The sequence below is a fragment of the Oreochromis aureus genome, linkage group 17, assembly GCF_013358895.1.
Source record: "Oreochromis aureus strain Israel breed Guangdong linkage group 17, ZZ_aureus, whole genome shotgun sequence".
Classification (NCBI taxonomy): domain Eukaryota; kingdom Metazoa; phylum Chordata; class Actinopteri; order Cichliformes; family Cichlidae; genus Oreochromis; species Oreochromis aureus.
In genome coordinates, this window is record NC_052958.1 from 14,112,279 (window position 1) to 14,133,511 (window position 21,233).

A 21,233-nucleotide genomic window follows, 5' to 3' on the forward strand; every position below is an offset into this window, starting at 1 on the left:
ATAAATGCAAATCTTATCTTGAACGCAAATTTGGCATCTTCCATTATGAGCTGTAGGGGTGGTTGTTTTTGCCAAACAATCCATCTGCTGGCCATGTTTTCAAATCTGCATATGAACTGATTTTTTTCTTTTAAAATGTTAAAGCCAAACTATGAATGCATTTCAAAATACAAGCACCACTGCATTACAAACTATTAAGACATCTTATTTCCAGCTCATTTCCTCGTAGCTACTTGGCTTCTCTCCTTCTCTATTAACACCTCTTTATATCTGCTGACTGACGAGCTGTGGGATAAACTTTGAGGTTGTTTGCGGTTGTGTTTCTCGGTTGAACATAATTGTGGTATTTCTTTGAGTCATCCCGGGAGTTCCCCTGCACACTTTTTTGGCAACGACTCTTCTTTGTCTACCATGCTTCACTGATGTTCACTCCAAAAACGCAACCAGCTATTAACTAATTTGGTTAATACTGTTATTTATGTAATAATATTTAAAATCTATAAGATTCACCAGCAGATCACATGTCATGTGAAGACTGTTGGTGATATAAAATCTCAAAGCACCTACCCTTAACAAGTTGTTACCTTGCTAACCACCAAATAGCTTTTTAGGATTAACATACAAACATAACAGAGGCACCTCTTGCCACTAGGCAAGGCACACATCTGCTTGGAGCCCCAGGCCAGTGCTCCCCCCTGCCTAAAGGGTCACCAGACATACGAAGGGGTAAGGGCCAGCTGGTTAGTTGCAACTTTGAAAATAAATAAATGAAGTGTTAAAATATACCTGAGTGGCCCGCTATGTAAATTCATGCATTTTCGGCGATATTTTGACATTGTGTACTATTCTTATAAATCAGTACTGTTAATTATGACTGACATAAGCTAAAATGCTGGATATTATTCTAAAACCTCAAACTCTGTCAAGTGTGTGATGTTGTCAACTGTCAAGGACACAAAGCCTCTAATGCAGAAGGGCAACATGCATATTAGATAATCTGCCTGCCTGCCGGTTACAGTGACGCACATACGCAGACACACACAGGGGCAGAGGGCATATTGACAAAATGTCAGTCTCTGTTGTCTGACACATTTCAACAGCCCGTTTTCTGTTGTTAATCAGACCACACACACTCTAATAACAAGGCCCTATATTACAGAATCCATACAATGTTCATTTTTTGCTTTGTTTTTAATCATCTCAATAAAGCTCGGTTGAAGTGGAATTTAAATTTGGTACAAGGGCAGAGAGACAGAAATAGACAGACAGAAAGAGACTAAATGAAAGAGCTGCAGAAGAGGCCTGGTAGAAAATCCATAGCCTGCCTGTTATCTGGACAATAATTGGTTTTCCCCCTCTGCATCGCCCCCCCCTCCACCCACTCCTCTCACATGCTTCCTCCTCCTCCTCCTCATCCCTCCTACCTTGCCTGCTACCCCATCGCTGTACCTGCACACACACACACACACACACACACACACACACACACACACACACTCAGATACAGTCAGGCAGGTAACAAAGAGCGTGGCAGGAGCTCGCCGTAAACGCATAATTTCCCACATCCGCTGTGTTGCATTTTTGCGTTTTTGCACTTGAATGTCAAACAATGAGCCGACGACACCGTGGAGAAGGCTTAGTGTCAACAAAATGCCCCTCGCTGTTCTAAAACACACAATGACACGCTCGCAAACATGTTGAGCATCAAAAAGGCACCGCACATGCACACACACAGTCAGACACACGCATACATGATTAGCGTTAAGCGTGTAATCAGTGAATGGCCTGATTAGTCGGTTACACTACGGTGCGAGACAGAGATAGAGACAGAAAAATGAGGGGGTGTGAGGGTGGAGACACAGGGGAGAAGCTATAAAAATCATTTTGTGGAAGAGCCAGAAAGACAGACAGGGAGCAGACAGACACACATGCAGGCTGCCAGACACAGACAAAGAGGCAAAGAAGAAGAATGCATCGACCGACAATAAAGGAGTACAAGGCAGCACGCTGGTGATGGAGGGAAAAGAGGAGAAAGTAAGAAGGAAAGACACCAGAGGACACAAGCAAAGACAGGCAGGCTTTTAGACAGCCACACACATAATCATACACACAAAGGGTTGGCGCGTAGGTTGAACTCTACGGGGGGTGGTGGGGGGTGGCTCCGCTGTATTCACAAGTTGAAGATTCAGGAGTGCTTACTCAGCAGATTTGCAGTGTCTCCCTGTTTTATTGAGAATGAGTCAGAGACGAGCAGGGACGAGGGGTGAAAAGGAAAAGGGAAGTCCTTAAGAGGGTCGGATTTGTACTAATGCTGCTTTTGAACTTCTGGGGAGAATGCCAAGAGACATGAGTGTGAATAGGCGTACATGCTGGGAATACTTTTAAAAAAAAAAAGAAAAAACAACTTTTACACCTTTAAAGGGGCTAAAAGTAAGTATTTTAGTTCAAAACATAATACGATTTAGTAGCTGAAGAGGAAAGAGTGAGTCACTGGAGCATCAAGTCCAACTTTTTTTTTTTTTTCGTCTTTATTAACCAGAAAAAGCACCCAAGCAGAAAGTGTAAGAAATCTGAACAACCATCTGCTCGATGTGGAAGCACAGTTCAATACAATCCACTCTACCTTCACAAAAGTCAGCGCAGATGTCTCTCTGGTGGCTCTGCTTCCTTTTTCTGTTACAAATGAGGTAAAAGCAGGAATTCACGCAAAAATAACCAACACCATCAAAGCAGAGTAAGGAATAGTTACACATAAAACCAGCAGTTTTGCATCATCATAAAACAGAAACACAATTTGTGAGGAAACTCAGTGTTAATTCAGATATCCACGTGACTCTTTTAAAGCCAGTGGTTACAAATGCACTACCTGTTTAGTAGGGCATGGTTTTTATACCCATCGCTGCTGATCTGGTAAAAAACCAGGCATGTTTTTAGATGGAAGTGTGCATCAAAATCTCATCATTCCAACTTTTTAATTTTGAACAAAATGTTCAAATACAGACAACAGACAGGCTCGAGTCTTTGAAGGCAACACCCTCAACCGCTCAATGAAAACTTTCAGTTGCAAGACGAGTGCACAAGAGGCAATGAGTCTTCTAACAATCACAGTCCGGCTCAGACTGACTGCGATCACTCCCAAACAGATCTGCACCAATGAGCAAAAATCGTTGGATGGCAATTTAACTGCAAAATGACAAAGGTGCTTTTAAACAGCAGTGCAACTAGAATACAACCAGATGAGTTGAGTCTTCTACTGCACAGAGACCTGGTTGAGCCTATGTCATTTTGCATTTAAAATGCCATCTTACAGCAACTTTGTCACTATTTGTAGAGGAATTTATGAATTTCTGTTAGAAATCTGTGAGGTTCTGTTAGAGCTCTGGATGCAAGTAGCTAAAGTGATTTATTTCTGCAGATAAAAAAGGTTGGAAAAAACAGCAACAGATTTGTGATTTTCACTGATTTATCACGGTTAATTGTCTTATCACCACAAACAGATTGGACACAATGGCCGACTTTACCCCATTCCATTATAAACTGATGGCAGACTGATGTTAAACCTGGTTTCAATCTTTGAAGCAGCCATTTCAAAGGCAATCAGTGCGATAATCGTTCCAAAAAGGTTGGTTTTGCCGCAGTCTCCGTGACTGTAACATTAGACCTCACTGAAGTCATCACTTAAAAAGAAGATTGCAACAGCATACTAACCGCAGATCTGAATATACAGCTACAACAGTCTAAACTGACTGCTAGCTACATCTGTAGTTTAGACTGCTAAAAGAAATAAAGGCAGTGGGTTGAAAAGCTCAAAAAATTCAAGAGTACTCCCGCAGTTTACCAAAGCAGTACTGTGAAAATGTTGGACAGTTCAAAAGAGGCTCAAATTCAGTGCTGTAAACCGACAGATATATTCCTTCTGTAATTCCATACATTCTTCTTTTAAAACCGCACACCTGCATTAGCCATGATGCTAGCTGTGACTAATATAGCCTCAAACTGCTAGCTTCAAGCTAATGATAAGAGAAAGCTAAAGGAGTGTCCAAAGCCCAGTTATTTTTCTTTTACAAACTTCACAGACATTATGCAACTCCCTTGGGCACTTTTTGCTCTCTTATATAGTTAGAATCTGATCTGAGACCATAAACTTTGAAGTGTTTTATCATTAACATAGCTATAAACATATTAGCCACATTTTAGAATAGCATAGAAAGGCCTTTATTCTCATGCTACATATACAATGAAATTGTGCATGCCAGGAAAAAACATTTAAAGGAAAAACAAAGACAAGACAGGGAGGGTGTCATGATGCAAGGGGGATCTTCTCACAGATAAAAAATATATATATACACTTATGAGAAAAAAAACAATTAACAAAAAAGTAAAAAGCAGAGAAGTGGATGGAAAGGAAAAGTTGGGGAAAAAGAAGGGAATCAGTCAAAGGATGTGTGCAGGTTACAGTTCTAATTTGCAGACCTGTCCCTCAGGGTTGCCAGGTGTGTGAATGCGTAACATGCACTGCCTGAACCCATAGACATATCACCTTCATACCCAGCTCCAGACCTTTCTATCATTCCTTCTCCTTCCTCCCACACACAAAAGCATTTTACCCCTCCAGATATTTTTTTCCAAACATATTTCTCAGTTTCCTTCCCATTCTTCTTTTTTTCCAGGGAGGGGGCTGACTACCTTCTCTAAGGACTCAAGGAAAAAGCAAAACATAAAATCCTTCCCTTTCCCATCCCCCCGGTCTCTGCCTTTCCCCCAAAATAATGCACCACAGGCAAACCTAATCATGGCAAAGAAAGCTTTTTGGGATACTGATTTGCCTTTCCATCAGTCAAAAGAATCTTGCACTTAACCATCATGCATAAAACAATCTGCAGGATAATTCACACCCGGCTGCTTTCTGAGCCTCGGTGCTTGTAGGAGATAAGTGAATTCAGAATTTAGTGGTAGTGGAAAGCAAAATGAGCACTAGGTGAATGATATATTCTCCATTTTCTTTCAGGGGTTTAAGGGCAGCTGAATATTTTATAATTTTTTTTTAAAAGACTCATTCATCACGTAGTTCACGTTGGCCAGGGGACTGTTGGAATATCAGGGACGATTCTGTGGCGAGAGAGACTTATGGAAGGAGTCCAGATATCGGGGCTCATTATCAAGAAGATGGAGAACGCTGGTGATGGAGTTAGAAATGTATGGGAGAAGAGAGTTGAAATGCAGGCACCGGATGAGGCTCCATCTGCATTCAGAGTGGGGTTAAGTAGGAGAAGTTGTCGTCATCGAAAAACGAATATAACTTTTTGAATTTGCAGGTCAACCTCTTCGATAAACTTTTCAAAACTTTGAAAGTCCAGTCGCCTCTTATGGATGGAGGTAAAGCTGCGTTACAGGACTAAGTTATTGTCTTATGTCATCCAGGCTTGACCCTGGGTGGCACCTACATGAAACTGTAGAGTGGTCACTGCTGATGTTGTCATTAGATTTAGCACATATATTTCTAGTCTCCAGAAGATGACTGATTTGGTAGCATGTGAAAGGCCTCCTTGTTACCCAAAAAGTGATAAAAGCTTAAAAGCATAAAAGCTTTTTCTTTACCCATTGGGGGGAAAAAGTAGGAGCTCTATTCTTTATGCGGAGGGTGAAGAAGAGAGCCCAACCAGTTTATTGGTGGATTTATCAGCAAGCCGATATTATCTGCCAGTATTAGTTATTTGCCAATCTATTGGTATCAGCATTTATAGAGACAGAGAGACACCCTTCAACCATGTTATGCGTGTTGATGCTGCATAGCTTGTGCCCACCAGAGGGCACTCTGCAACCTTAGCTCTGGAGCTCTGGAGCGTCACAAACACATTAACCAGCCAAGCAGAGTCGGATTAAGTATAAACAAGTACAAAAATATAACTTTAACTAACAAACGTCAGGGAAACTGGTATTAGGTTTAGGTTTTTGTTTTGTAGTTTGTGCTGCGTTTTGCTCTGTAGGAGCTGATTGGAGAAGTAATTGGCTACATAAGCTACACCTGGACCTTTAAAAGCGCCCGCCTTTCTACTTTCTACCTCCCTTTAGCTCACTGCCCCGATTTGAATACCAGCTTCCTTAATTAGATCAACTTAGCTACAGCGTGTGTTCTTGAGTTGTTTTGCTTTCTACAGGCCACACACCCATGCATGCTTTACACTGCTGACTTACTGACAAACATTTCTCTTTAATTATTCTACATAAAATAAATTATCCTTTACTAGCAACTACCTCATTCTCTCTCCCTCTTTTGTTGCAGCTTATGAGCTGGGTTATGACATTGCGTCTGACAGAAAAACATAATATAAATCTGCCAATATTTCAGAATATCAGATTTTTAATTAAATTCATTTTATTTACATAAAGGAGCTTCATAATGCAAAGTAAAGACCCTACAATAATACTGAGAAACTCTCCCAAACTGACCCCCTAGCAAGCACTTGGAGAGAGCGGGAAGGAAAAACTCCCTTATCACAGGAAGAACCCGGAGGCAGAACCAGGCTCAGGGTGTGGCAGCTGTCTGCTACGACCGGTTAGGGGTGAGGGGAGGAAGACAGGATGAAAAACGCATTGCGGAAGGAAGCCAGAGATTAATAATAACTAATAACTGAACATTTTTAAATAAGCAAACATCAACATGGTCTTAAAATATCATTTGGGGTCATGCACTTCACTGACAGCTAGTTTGAGCAAATTACCAAGAATTTGCATTGCGCTGTATATCATTTCTTGCATCTGCTCAGGGTCTTTATGGGTACAATGCAAGGCACACCCTATCATTCTTTACTTCTATTTCAAGTGTGAAAGCAAAAGCACCAACAGTGTACTAAAATAACCCTCTGACACAAAAAAATGTAATACGTTTAACTAGGTAAAGGTCCATTATTCTGCCTGTCTAAAGTTTAACTATTAATACAGCCATCTGATTACGGGTTCTAAATTATCACAACTACAACATATGAAAGACAAATGTGCACAAGGACACCCGAGTAGCTTCTGGCACCCAAAAATCCAACGTGTGTGTCGGTTATGTGTGGGTGGATATGGAGAGTATACAAGTGCCTGAATGCATTATATCTGTATGTACAATGATGATGGATCTACCAGCCGGTAGCACATCACACACTGAGTGCACCACTTTTGTGTTCCTATGTGACACAGAGACCATGAGAGAAAAAGACAATAAAAAGGCAACTGTTGGCATCCTTCTGGGAAATGTGTGCATCCCGTGGGAGGCTATCAGCTCAAGGTAGTTCACTTCCTGGTTGCGTTCCCTCACAGTTAGCACCGAGGAGAGGAAGATGAGTGGGGAAGCAATTACACACACCATCACAGCCAAGATAGGTATTTCTGACACACACACACACACACACACACACACACACACACAGGTAAAGGCCACTGTTATCCACACATATGGTGACAAATTACATAAGACACCTGTGAGAAGCAATATGCCAGGAGAGCACACAATCTGAATTCATATTTAATATTCATACGGGGTCTCTTTGTGACAGGCTGGGGAGGTGTTCAGTCACACACTAATCTGAGGTGATTAGCTGTGCGTACGTGTGTGTGCGGGGGTGAGAAAGAGAAACCGAGGGAGCGCAGCATAATTGGGAAAACTCCATATTTGCATAGACTGGAGATGAAAGAGTTTCTGGAGTTTTTTCATCAATGAACGTGTTAAAGAGCGCTGCAATATGCTTGAAATCACACTCTGCCTCTCGCCTTCTCCGTGTCATTTCATATGTATTTTTCACATGTGCGCTTTAGTGCATGCGTGTGCACACAGATAATGTGTACATTGGTGGTGAACATTCATGTTTCTTTAACGTCTGTTCTCATTTGTCACTGCAGCTGAGACACGGTATCAATCTGCACCAGTTCTGAGGGATATATGATTATGAAACAAAAATATGGACACATTAGTAAATACACTTTAATGTAAATACTAAATGTTTCATTTTGTATACGCACACTGCCTATGGTACTTAAAAAAAAGTATCAGTTGAGTATCTAGAGTATACTATGATAGCACTCTCAGGATGAAAAAGAAAAAGTCCTTCCCTAAACTGTGGTGTTAAATTAGGAAGTGCAATACTAGGCTAGGACACAAAATGAAGAAGAGTTAGTTTTACAACTTCAGGTCTGTAAAAATTATTGTCATTCAAAACTCACGAGTAAAGACTTTAAAAAAAAAAAAAAAAAAAAACAATTGTGGTGACGACGTTTGAACCAAAGCTTCAAACAGCCTCATTCTGTGTTGTTATCTAACCGCACGTAAATCTGCCTCTCAAGCAAAGCTGGTGCCTAGTTTACCTAATTTTCACAGTTGCAATGAAAATTGCAACTGGAATGTGTAAAGAGGCTTTCGGTTCCTGAGTGCTACTGCCAAAGGTCTAAAGTTTGCAGGTCTATTTGGACAGGAGGAGACAAGAGACATATACAGTAAGTACAGCAGGCCAAAAATACCTAAAAGCAGCACTGCCAAATCTAATGGATGTTTACAAAAGACCTGAGGATTTACTTCCAGAGCAGTGGTTTCGATCATATGTCTCACTGTCTGACGCCTAGTTTGAAAAAATGTAATGTTCATGCTTTTAACACGAACACCACCAAAGATACTGAATATATGCACAAACATTTAATTTAAAAGCTTCATTAAAAAAAAAAAAAACTATGTCCAAAGTAGTTCAAACCAACAAGACACACGCTTATATGCATAATTTCCCTGCAGTGCCCTCCAGCGTAGCCCTTGCCCTAACCACATAATAACATTAGCATTTCTAGCCCTCTTCTCTCCACATCTTATCTACTTCAAAAGCAGCGCTTCATTAAATACTGCCATCTATCAGAGAGCGGGGAGCCGAGTGGAATGCGTGTGTGTCTCCACAACACATGCAGTGTTATGTGGGGTCACTCACACTTGTAGATTAGTGTGACAGCCTGGACGTCACACCTCTCCCCCCACTCGCCTCTCCTCTGGCTGCATGCTGCCCGTGTGTCTTCTTCACTCAGCATCACCACGTTTTGCCCTTCAAGACGAGACTCAACATGACCAGAGGGGGAAGTGTGCAAAATCTACTTATGTAAAGAGGAAGTCGTGAAACAATTAAATTAACTCCTGGTAATGGATTTAGCATGCGTTACATTTTTTTCATGACATATTTTTATAGAAAGTTTATTTGAACAAATAACTAATCTTCCAGCTGGCGATGGTAGCAGTGTCGCTTCACGGCGAGAAGGTCGTGGGTTCGAATACACTGGCCGGGCCTTTCTGTGTTGCGTTTGCATATTCTCCCTGTGCAAGTGTGGGTTCGCTGGCGGTGACGGGCAGTGAAAGGAAGCATGTTAGGTTAACATTTGATTGTAAATTGAGAGTAGGCATGAACTGTATCTATGCATTAGCCATGTGATAGGCAAACTGTCAAAAGTAGGCAGTGGGATAGACTCCAGTCGATGGATTTATTTTTCTTTCATCTCAGACTACATTATGTTTATGTTTATGTATTTAATATGGAAAGAGCCAAAGTGTCCCAGACTAAATCTAAATCTAGCACATCTTGTTGCCAAACTTGTAATTAATAACTCACTAAATCCCCAAGAGTTTACTCAAGTCCAAAGTTGGCCCAAGTCCCGCTAACCAAAGCTAAATCTCAGCCAGTATTAGTCCTATCCTGCACAGCCAAACTCAAATTAAATCTGGCAGTGATGCCACTGTATATTTGCCATCTACTGCCAAAAACACTGCACCATTTTAGGTCCAATTCAGTACTTGTCATCTCTCTGTTGAGGTGAGACAAGATGAGCCTATCATAGCTTAATTACTGTGCATATAATCTTGATTTGTTTCTGCACAATATTAACTTTATTTCTGTCAATTTCACTTTCTGAACTTTTTTGCCATCATGTAGTTACTGTCCAAACAAAAATCCAGTGCAGCAAATTGTCATTAGGCCAGTTTGGAACGTGCGCATGAGATCTCAAAACTGACCTGAAACTTCAATTCTTTCTTTTATATTTCCCCATTTCTCTAATCTCATTTTCATTATGTTGTTACACACTTCACCATTAAATTGGAGTCAGTAAGTGTCAGGATGAGTGCTTAAGTTCAAGTGGGAACAGCTGTAGTCTGAACACATCTTAACAGATCTAAATCAACGGCACACTGCAGTGCTAATTTACTTATTCATAGTGCTGGTGCAAAGCTGCTAATTCTTAATGCTCAGCTACTTCATTTTTGTCTCTATTTGTAGTTTAGCACTTAGCAATCATCATCTGGAGAAGACAGCTCTGACACATTTCCCTACACCACTTTATCACTGTTTCACCGGGGACGTCACAATGCTGCATTTCCTCTTCAAACAGAAGACGCAACCAGGACAACACTAATAAATCCCAGTTTGTACTTGTAGTGGCAGGCTGCGCTGCGGATTCCCCAAATTCCCCATTTGCCACCGTCAACCAACACGATGTTGCACCGAGACGAATGATGGGTAAAAGATGCTCCTACATACCGATAACAGATGTAGAGCGGCATGAGACGCGAGTCAGAGAAAAAGCGAAAGAGACGTAGAGAGGGGGAGGTGGTTTTTGATAAGATAGGAGAAGGTAGGGAGCAGAGGGAGGGGAAAACGATAAAGGACAACAGTAGGGAGGCTTGATCGTCTGTCTCTGGAGAGGGATAGAGGGAGGAGAGAGATTGTGGAGTGGAGTGAGTGATGGAGAGGAAGCCAGGAAGATATTGACAGAGAATCCGGGGCACCAGATGGAGTGAGCGAGACAAAGGGAAAAAAAGAGCTCAGAGACTGAAAGAAAAGAGATTCGAGACAAAAACCAAAGATTTAGAGAGAGAGAGGAACAAAGGCAGACAGAGGCTTAGAGTGCAGCAGAGAAAAATCCAGTGTGTGTCTGTCTGACTTAGTGAATATGGAGGTCTCAGTTTCTTGGCAGAACGCTGCAGCAGAACTTGGCCCAGACCCTAATGGAGATGTAAGAAGTCTCTGAGTTTGATCACACACACACACACACACACACACACACACACACACACACACACACACACACACACACACACACACACACACACACACACACACACACACAATCTCAATCAGTCTGGCTCCGGACAACCTCAATACACTGACACCACAGTTAAACCAAACTTAAGCAAAACTTCACTATATATGTAATACAAAAGTAGCAGGTTTTCAAGGTCATGTGGCAACTGAATTTTTTTTTTTCAAAAGTAAATACTGACTAATTAAAGTAATAAATAAATATTTATGGTAGCACATATAAGCTTCAGAATAAATACTGGAAGTTTTTGGTTGTAGGATGATGTGGGAGCATGTGGGAATATGTGGGAAAATAAAATCCCAGTAAAAGTATAAAAATCTGATTTGGTTGCCATAATATCAAGAAACAGTGTTTATTAACGAGAACCCCCTAATTTATGTTTTTTCTCCCACTAGCAAAGTATGACATCACTGTTGGATGCAATTACAAGAGCGACCAGAGACCCATTTGACCGCAGCCAGTCTCACCCATTAGTGGTGCTGGGTGTGGTCAGAGGTGAAGCAGGTTGAATCTGTGAACCACAAACAGTCTGGTGCTAATTACTCTCTTACCATGTTCATTTCTTTAGGGCCACATCATAGCTGTGTTCATTTGTTTCTCTTGCTTTGCCACAGTAAAGCATAACAGTAATTATAGAAATATGAGGGCAAATGCTTTCATATATCTTTACATAATTAAATTTTTAAAAATTAATACATTAAAAATAAATAAAAGTGCTTTCTAAAAGCACCACCAGTCATTGGTCCATTTTAAAGAAACATGGTATTTTCAGAAAAGCTACTATATTATAATTGGGCTACAGCAATATATGAACAATGTTCATATTAGTGATGTCATAATACCAGACATGTAATAGTTGCTACTAGTATTACACAATTTGATACAAAAACAAAATAATTAGCCCATGTACTTAAAAAGTAGATTTAAATCAGTGATGTGTTGACTAAAGACCAAGTTAAATCTTAACATTGTACTTTGTTGACAGGATACAGGCTGAAATGTTAGTAGGTTACTCAGACACCATCCTAACATCCTGTAATGTATTATGGTAGTTACACTAATATAATACCTGGTATCTTTTGGAAGAATAGCCTTCATACCACCAACAGGATTCCTGACATTTGCATGGAAATCCCTTTAATATTTGATCAGTAGCAGCAATTGCACACATCAGAAATTGTTCTTGGACTAATTAGCATTTGAAGCAAACATATTCAAACCATAATTTTGACTGGTAAAATTTTTAATTACAAAAAAAAAAAAAAGTATAATTCAGTTTGCACAAAATGAACAATTCATTTCTAACAGCGAGAAATGCTGCTTTCAGATGTCTTTGGTCAGAATGTTAATTTTTGATTTCAGCAGTTAAATTCCTACTCGTGCCATCATTCAAGACATTGACAAATTTTCATGAATAGAAATCTAAATAATAAAATAATAACAATTCTGGCCAGCTAAAACTGAATTATTGATATGTTGCTTAAATTTGAAATCTAATTTCATATGTTTTCAACACAATTACAAATCAACCCACATATAAAATATTCACATTGTTTTTTGTTTATCATCCAGCAGTCACAAGTGCAAATATATTCAGTTTACCATCACATTTACTCACATAAGCACAGCTATTGCTTGCAAAAAGACACAAATCCAATAAAAGGTCAATAAGATCAACTGTTCTTAATAGCATAACTATATGTTCTAGCTTTATATGGTTATATACCTATTGTGGGATTTAAAATTTTACCCAAATCTTCTAAACTTTGTTGCTAATGCAACCCTATAATACCAACTGCGATCATTACAAGAGTATTTCCTTCTTTGTGTTTTCATTGATTCATTGCCTGCTGCGTCTCCATTAACAGCTTTACTGTTTTCCTGCATTGATGCCGTTTAAAACAAGTGCAGGATCAAAAATAGCTCTGTAAATGAAAGATAATGTTTAACTTTAAAGTTAGTAATTTAACTTTTTTATATTATTGATGCCATCACCACTATTGCCTCACAGCAAGAAGGTCTTGGGTTCAAATCCACCAATGATTTCTCTCCGGATATTCCTCCTTCTTTCCACAGTCCAGAGACTTCCAGCATGCTTTTCAATATATGACCTATGAATAATTTAACAAACTGAGCAGACCAATCAGCACAAGGACTGCTTAAGCCAAGTTCCATACAGCATCTGGACAAATATATCAACCATCTGCAACTGGCAGAGGCCAGTGAGTCTCCTCATTTTATTTTTCTAATTTAGCTGCTTGCCTCTTTGAAAATTCAACTTGTTAAATCATTTTTTAATTTACCACGTCCCTGAAGACCTGCAGTTGCATGGTCAATGTTATGTAGAACAAAGCCCTGGTGTTGAGGTCTCCATGACAACACACACATTCATGTGATGGGAGTTTCTCCCCGTGAATATATTGGTAATCGTTGGCCTCACTGTGGCTGGATGAATATTTACAACGTATTAACCAACTGCTTAAACCATATGCACAACAACTAACAACACACAAATACTCTAAAGTTGTGAGTCTGTAGGTTTGTGTGTGTGCGTCTATGTCCTTAAATGACTTGCATTCTCCAGAATTAACCTTTGACCAGTCCAGGTCTCCTGCACCACATGCAGCTCATCAATTCCTCCATCAGCTCTCACTCTTACTGCTCTGCACACACACACACACACACACACACACACACACACATCTGTGAATGCTAGCAGTGATTATGCAAGGATAATGGTTATGTCACACACTTAAGAAGTCTCACAAAAAGCCACATCCAAGCACAAAAGCCAGACTTGGGTTTGGTTGTCTGATTTGCCGTTTCTGAAACAGAGAGCCGAAGTGCTGCAGCTGTGAAGCAACTTGAGAAAAATAAACAGATTTGTGGGTTACTTTCTCACTGTTCATCCTCATTGGACAACATGTCATACAGCTACAGACACACACACACACACAGAGCCCCATGCTGTGTGCCATGAAGAGTGATCCGCCTAAAGACTCCAACACAAGCACGGGAAAGAATCAGAAAATAAAAGCCAGGGAGACCGCCTGTGAGGATGCCAATTAAAACAGACAGCCCATACAGGAGGAGTGTGTGCATGTGTGTGTGTCCTCTGGGAGTCACTTCTCTCCTCTTATGGGGTGTCTGTTTGCTAAGGAGAAGGGAAGTAAACACACCTATCCCCCCACCCCACACACACACACACACACACACACACACACACACACACACACACACACACACACACACACACACACACACACACACACACACACACACACACACACACACACACACACACACACACACACACACACACACACACACACACACACACACACACACACACACAAACAAGAAGGGCTTTCCCCTAATGTTATTGAGTTAGAGTGAGCGAGAGTGAAGAGGGATCATCCGCCATCTGCCGAATCATGAGTCACTCTCTTTGTGCGTATCAGCTTTCAATCACCATCACCCCATCAGAGTCAATACTCTGTCTCGCATGCATTTATCCTCATTTCTCTTTATGAGGCACCGCACAAAGAAAATGATGTGTACAATAACAGCATGTCATCACAAATTCATCTTCAGTGCTAATATCAGCCCATGTGCAACACTGCTTGAAGTAAAAGTACACATTCTGATACTTTATCCCCTCACAACAATATCAGGGACTCATCATTTAGATTCCTTTTTTTTGTTCATTAAAAAATAAAGACCTGTCAACCTGTTTAAATAAAACATTTACAATGCAGCATCTTACTACTTTAAAGAAGACAGTCCAATATAATATAATATAATATAATGAAGCCTTGTTTTTGTATCTAAAAATACTCCAAACGGCTCTATAATTTATGTTGCTCACCCCCAAAAATCAGCTGCATGGAAAAAGTTGGGGTTTTGCTGTTGAGAAATATTGGCTAAATATATTTAAACCAGTTATTTTTTGCTTTCTCTTCCTTTTTAAGTTCCAATTTCCTTCGGGGCCAACCTTCGGGATCAATAAAGTTTTACTGAATTGAATTGAATTGAATAAAAAGGGACTATCCACAAAAAAGAAGAAACCACCTTCAGAACTTAGCATTGCCATTATTTAGAGAGAGTTCTGTTTTTGGGCATTTGATGCGCACAGAAGCTGTTTGTCAACCACTATTGATGAACACGTTAACTACATACGTGGCGTGATCAGATTAGATGCTAATGCTCCAACAGGACAAAAATGCACAGCTTCAGTGAAATATATGAAATGAGGACCAGCGCAAACTCTGACAAGTGAAGCTGGCATGTCACAAGGCCAACAAAAAAACAATCACTGTCATTGAAATCAGCTGCAAACAGGCGATACTAAAAGGAATTTTTACATGAAACAGTGCTCCGACGGTTAACCAAACTACTCCAGTTAGCCTTACTTGAGGACGTATGAAAGTAGGCAGGCGTTATGCAAATATGTTACACAGTGAGGTAGATTCTTCAAACAAGGCAGCTCGAGAGCAGTGCCGTCTGTTGGAGAGCGTAGCATTTGAAGTGGACTTCACACACCTTGAAATTTTAAAGATCCTTTACATGCACAAAGAGTAAGGTAAGAAACACCAAAGAATAGGTTTAAAAGCCAGAAACCAGGACATGGCATCTCATATAAAAAAAAGAATATGATAAAAGGTTTTGTCTTCTCTGAACAACTGCCACAAAGAGGAGGCACATTTGTTAAAATTAGATATTGGCCACTCTGAGTCACTGGATTGGTGTCAGTGCCAGGACTGATTTGATTAAGCAGATCAGCTTTCAACCAGACATGACCAATCCCCGAGGTCTGTTTTTCATATTCACAAAACTCTGATGTGCCACTAATACAGGCTCTCTGTAAATTATGCAACATTATGTAACGTAAATATTACAAGGACATGCAGCTGTAAGTGTTTCGCGGATGGTTTTTATTATTTATTGTTCCCTCCCAGCACAGATACACAGCCACCATGTACAGTACGGGTCATCTAGATGAGAATGTGGCCCATTAAAGAGTGATGAGATCATCCACTATTGATTTTCCACCGTGCACGTGTGTTCATGTGGAGCACTCCACACCACAAAACTGCAGCAAAGGATCGCCTTCTCTACATCCTCCTCTAGCGTGTTTAAACAGTACGTGTGTGCCTAATGTTCGTGTCCCACTTGGCGGTTTAGTGCGATTCTTTCAGAGGAACCTCATGACTTAGGAATGTTGTGAATGGCTCAGAGGCCTTAAGATGGGAAAGTATGCATCGATTTTGGAGATCATTCCCACAATATTAGCCTGCACTCACTCCTCCAGTCACTGTGACCTCTCTGTTGACTTCATCTGCTAAAGCACAAAAAGCTCTCTATTAGGAGGTGTGTCACACATCTGGTCACACACACATGACTCTAACAAGACTGCCACATCTGTGCGTGTGTGTATGTGTGTGTGTGTGTGTGTAGCCTGTGGGTGTTTTCAGGCATCTCCTCAGGGGCCAGTGTCTTGACCGAATAAAAGTCAAGTATGTGTAACAGCAGACATAACTCACTGAAAATGACCTGTAGACACACAGTATTTCCACCCATAATGCATCTGACTGACCTCGACTTCACCCTTCAAATTAATCAGGTTTCATTCTAGCTACTGCGCTTTGTTTCTCATGCTGTAATGACCTAAACACTCCACCTCTTACCACCCCCCACCCCTCAGTGGAAAATCTGACTTTTCACCCTTCGATAAATTAAACTCCCAAACCTAATTCATAAAGTAAACACGATACGGAACAATGTGTACAGTTCTAGGACATCAGAGATGAGATACAGACAGTAACAAACTGGGTGTCGTTGTTTAGTTAAATCCCTTATATCAACACAAATTTTTGCAGAAAGGATAAAGAAACGCAATCGCCCAAACTAATGTTAATTCACTTTTAAATATGACAAAATGAAGAATCCATAACCATTTCAATCCATAATACAGCAACACAAACAGGGTTTCTGGCATCCTACGAGGTGTAAGTTGACCCGCCTACAGGGCCTAAGGGAACGTCCACACAGAAAGAGAGTAGCAGAGATGCACTAACCAGAAAGCATGGAAATCAAATCAATCAGTCAATGAAATTCAGTGACGTGTAGTGGCGACAACCAAAATAAATATTAGTAATGTGAATTGGGTATATCCCAAGTTAAACTTCTTAAATTTATCAGTGTACAACATCCCAACTCTCACCTGTGGTCACAAGTTCTGGGTAGTGAAAGGCAGGAAAAACTCCTAATTTGGCAAAGCAACTTAAAGCCCAATATCCAGACCTCTTCAGAGAATTCAAGGTGAGTTTGAATTCAGCGTGATCAATGAGCTTCTTCTGAAGGATGGCCGAGCTCAACCTTAGGGATAAGGTGAGGAGCTTGGCCATTCGGAAGGAGCTCAGAGTACAGCTGCCGTTCCCCCACATCGAAAGGAGCCAGTTGAGGTAATTCGGGCACCTGACCAGAATGCCTTCTAGGTGCCTCACAGGTGAGGTGTTCTGGGCATGTCTCACCTAGAGGAGGCTTTGGGGCAGACCCAGGACATGCTGGTGAGATTATATCTCACGGCTGGTTTAGAAGACTTGGATAAGTGATAGGAGGAGGATGGATGGAGTTTATGTTTAAGTACAATGAGTAATCATTTTGTTTAAGTATCCGATTGGCTATCCTGAATCATGTAATTCTACTGGCATCGATAATGACTACATTCCTGGTATTGTGACATCTCTTTTGCAGATACGATCAGCTGAAACGAGTTTCCTGTGTTGGTTGCTTGGCTCAGCATTAGAGACGAGATGATGAGCGCAGACATCCGCAGGGAGCTCAGAATAGAATCACAGTGAGAGGGTTTGGGCATCTGATCTGGTTGCCTCCCTGATGCCTTCCTTTGGAGATTTTCCTCACCTAACTAGAAATACACCCCCAAAACTCACTGAAGAGATTATATAATTCATCTAACACTTCATGGGAGCACTTTGGGATCCCCCAGGATGAACTGGAATAGCATGTAGCTACTACAACCAACTTTGCATAAGCAGAAGATGATAAATGTATGGTTGTATGGAAGGATTACTCTAAGAGATTTGCCATAGATACAGTAACGAGACAACATCCTCTCCAATTGTGAACGTTCAGTCACCCGGCTCCTGTCCTCACAGACACGTGTTTCACTTGCCGTTTCTCTGCTACAGAAGTCTTTTGCCACCAATGAACCAAAAAGAAGAACAAGAGCGAGCAAACAGGTTCACCAACTCCTTCCTCTACCTAAACAAAATTCAGTTACTTCATTATCTCAGAGAGGAAATTAGCATCCAAAAACAGAAGAACACAAATGCATGGGATCAACTAATTCAGAACATGACCACAGGTATCATAATGAGGAGTGAAGCAAAAATCTGTCCTGTCTTCTTCACAACTTGTTGCAGCCAGCGGGGAGCTTGTCTCTCTTTTTTTTCCTGTTACATGTATTATTCACACAACAAGGGCTGCAGAAATTATCACCAACTGCACATAACAGACACCATGTGCTGTGATTCCTCTCTGTGCTTTTACACGTGGGCCGAATGTCTCAAAGCACGGCTGTCTCTCCCGTTTCTTTGGGTTGTGAAGACACTAATCTTCAGATCTGGCTGTCTTCGGATGTAGCTAACGTCTGATTAATTAAACAGAACTTGAATCAAGATGTCTCTATTTGAATAAGGTCACTTTTTGTGCTTTGAGACCCTGACAGACGTGCTGACACCTGTAGTGGACTGGTTCGCCTTCCCCCTGAAAGCGTGCGACCTTATCCCAGTCATGAGACGCTCTGCTCGGGAAGCCTGAGGTTGTACTTTTCCCAAACGCCCCCCTTCTTTGATCTCCTAATCACCTGGCTCAGCCAGGGCCCGAAAAGCGAGCAGGGAGCGGCTGCAGGGGCAGGAGGAGGACAATAATAACCACAGCAGTTGCTCTGGAAGGGAGATTTAAACCTTTTTTTGGGAGGGGGGGGGGTCATTTAAAGGTTGTAGTTTCACGCTACAATGTGATCACGCCCCAGGATACCGAAACTAATGAATTTACCTGTTATGCATCATTCAAGGTTGCAAGGTGAAATCTGGAGCCTCGGAACACAGTGCCACCTGTTAACCTGACAACAAACAGCATTTCCTGACACCGCTCACGTACCTCTTCGTGTTTGAAGAAGCAGCCAATTCGAGTGAAATCCACATCCCCTTTTGTTAGAGGATCCAGTGTTTGTTTACCATTTGTCTTCTCACAAAGAAGCACATGAATGCTGCAGAGCAGCTTCAAAGCCAACTTGGACGCTGTGGCTGTCAGGCCTTCCCAGCATCATGTAAAAAAAAGCCATGGTGCTATATAAACACCACACCGGCATCAGTTTAGCAATAATAAATATTTTCCAGGAAATATCTCATAGCTGCACAAAAACATATATAAAACAGACTGAACTGAAAATTACAAACACTTCCATTCTCTCAGTGTGTGGAACTCTCTCTCTCCCTCTAAACACTCGACCCAGTCGTGGGATCAGCAGAGGACAGGAGCTGACTCCCCATTAAACTGTCACATATTGACCAATTCTGCCTGGGATAACAGGGTGCTGTGTCTAGTTATGATTTGGCCTGCTGCCCGTTTGTGTGGTTTTAAAAGTGCACTTTGCTTCACATGCTGGTCTCTGGACTTTGCATAACATTCCTCTTTCCCTCCTGTGTCACGCAGGGTTTTGCAACCGAACACGAAGAGCCCCCTAAACACCCCTATTGTCTCCGAGAAGCCCTGTGGTGGTACCGAGCAGCTGACACAGTGTTCAGTGCGGAGGTCTTTTTCTACAGCTCAGAGGAGGGCTGGCTGACTGGAGCTGCGGTTTCTTGGCTCATTTCTCGTGCACTGACCTGAGATGAAGCTAAAATGTGCCTAATTTTTACAGAGTGGACCCCTCCACCCTGTGGAATCCCCTCCAGCCCTCCCCCCTCCGGGGTTCCCCGCCCCTCCGGACATTGTAGCGGTCATGGGAAGCAAATTCAAGCAGGCTGCTTACCTTAGTAGGTTGGGCAGAGGGATGGAGCCGGAGCCTGACCCCAGTATTCCCTTCTTCCCGCTTAACAATTTCTCCACCAAGGCGACATTCCCAGTCCGGGCGGCTTCCAGCAGCTCCTGCTCCTTCCCCATCCCGGACACAAGTTTGCAACGACAAGAAAATAGAAATCCAACAAATCTCCCATATACGCCTCCTTTCCCCCCACCCCCGACACCTTTCTTCACTGTCTGGTGTGGGAAAGCATCTGAAAGGATTCCTCTCACTGCATGCTGCTGCTGCACGGTGGAAATAGGTGTCACTGATGCTGCAGATCAGCTCTGGCGTGCACTGCTCTCCTCAGTTCACGGGCATGCACGGGTCCGCTTCCCTGCACTTCTCCCCGGTGCAGGGCAATCAGGAGCAGCGGGGAGAACCGGAGCGAATCCCTGAAGTGTGAAGTGAAGAGTAACCAGGGTTTAAAAGAGAAAGAGGGGGAAACAAAAAGGAAAAACAAACTCCTTCTGACTCCCAACTCTCACTCCCCTCTGCTTCTCGTCTCTGACGCTCCTGCCGGTAACAGCCGGGAGGTGAAACTCCATCCGCCGCCACGACAAGCTCTCCTTCACCCCGCTGCGCTCAGCACTCCTCTCCTGCGATCCAAGCGCACTGCCCGGTGCTTTTCTGTGTCGCCTGAACCTCGACGTCAACTCACCTGTCGTCAAACACTGGGCTTCCTTTTCCTGCTTACAAAATAAAACAACTTTTTTTTTAGGTGCCTCTTTTTATTCTCACCCTAAATCCCTCTACATCTCACACTTGAGTGATTCTGCATCCAGATAATGCTGGAAGCCAGCAAAAACCTTCTCCAAATCGAGAAGATTAAATGCTGTTATGGGCTAAAATAGTGACATTATAGGGATATAATTTCAGGTTAGGTAGGTATGAATACATACCCACGTGTTTACATCTATTTTGTACGGTGGCTGGGAAGTGCAAAGCGCAACAAATTAAAAATCCGCCACAAATTAAAAAACCGCAACAAATTAAAAATCCGCAACAAATTTAAAAAACCGCAACAAATTAAAAATCC

General features: G+C 41.7%; 1 protein-coding gene across 4 annotated transcripts in view; it reads right to left on the reverse strand.

Annotated features, from left to right (window-relative positions):
* The window catches only part of anks1b (ankyrin repeat and sterile alpha motif domain containing 1B), a 262,310-nt gene extending 241,434 nt beyond the window's left edge, over nt 1-20,876 (reverse strand). Inside the window, exons 1-2 of one of the 4 annotated variants that reach the window (XM_039600939.1) lie at nt 20,428-20,842; nt 20,165-20,286 (exon numbers count right to left, since the gene is read on the reverse strand). Coding sequence is in view for 3 of the 4 variants with exons in the window: in XM_031758546.2 (XP_031614406.2) it covers nt 20,165-20,295 (131 nt within the window). In the remaining variant the exon portion in view is untranslated. Of the gene's footprint in view, nt 1-20,164 lie in introns of all 4 variants that reach the window. The other 3 variants (XM_031758546.2, XM_031758542.2, XM_031758553.2) reach the window with 3 other exon arrangements.
* Nucleotides 20,877-21,233: the final 357 nt, after the last annotated feature.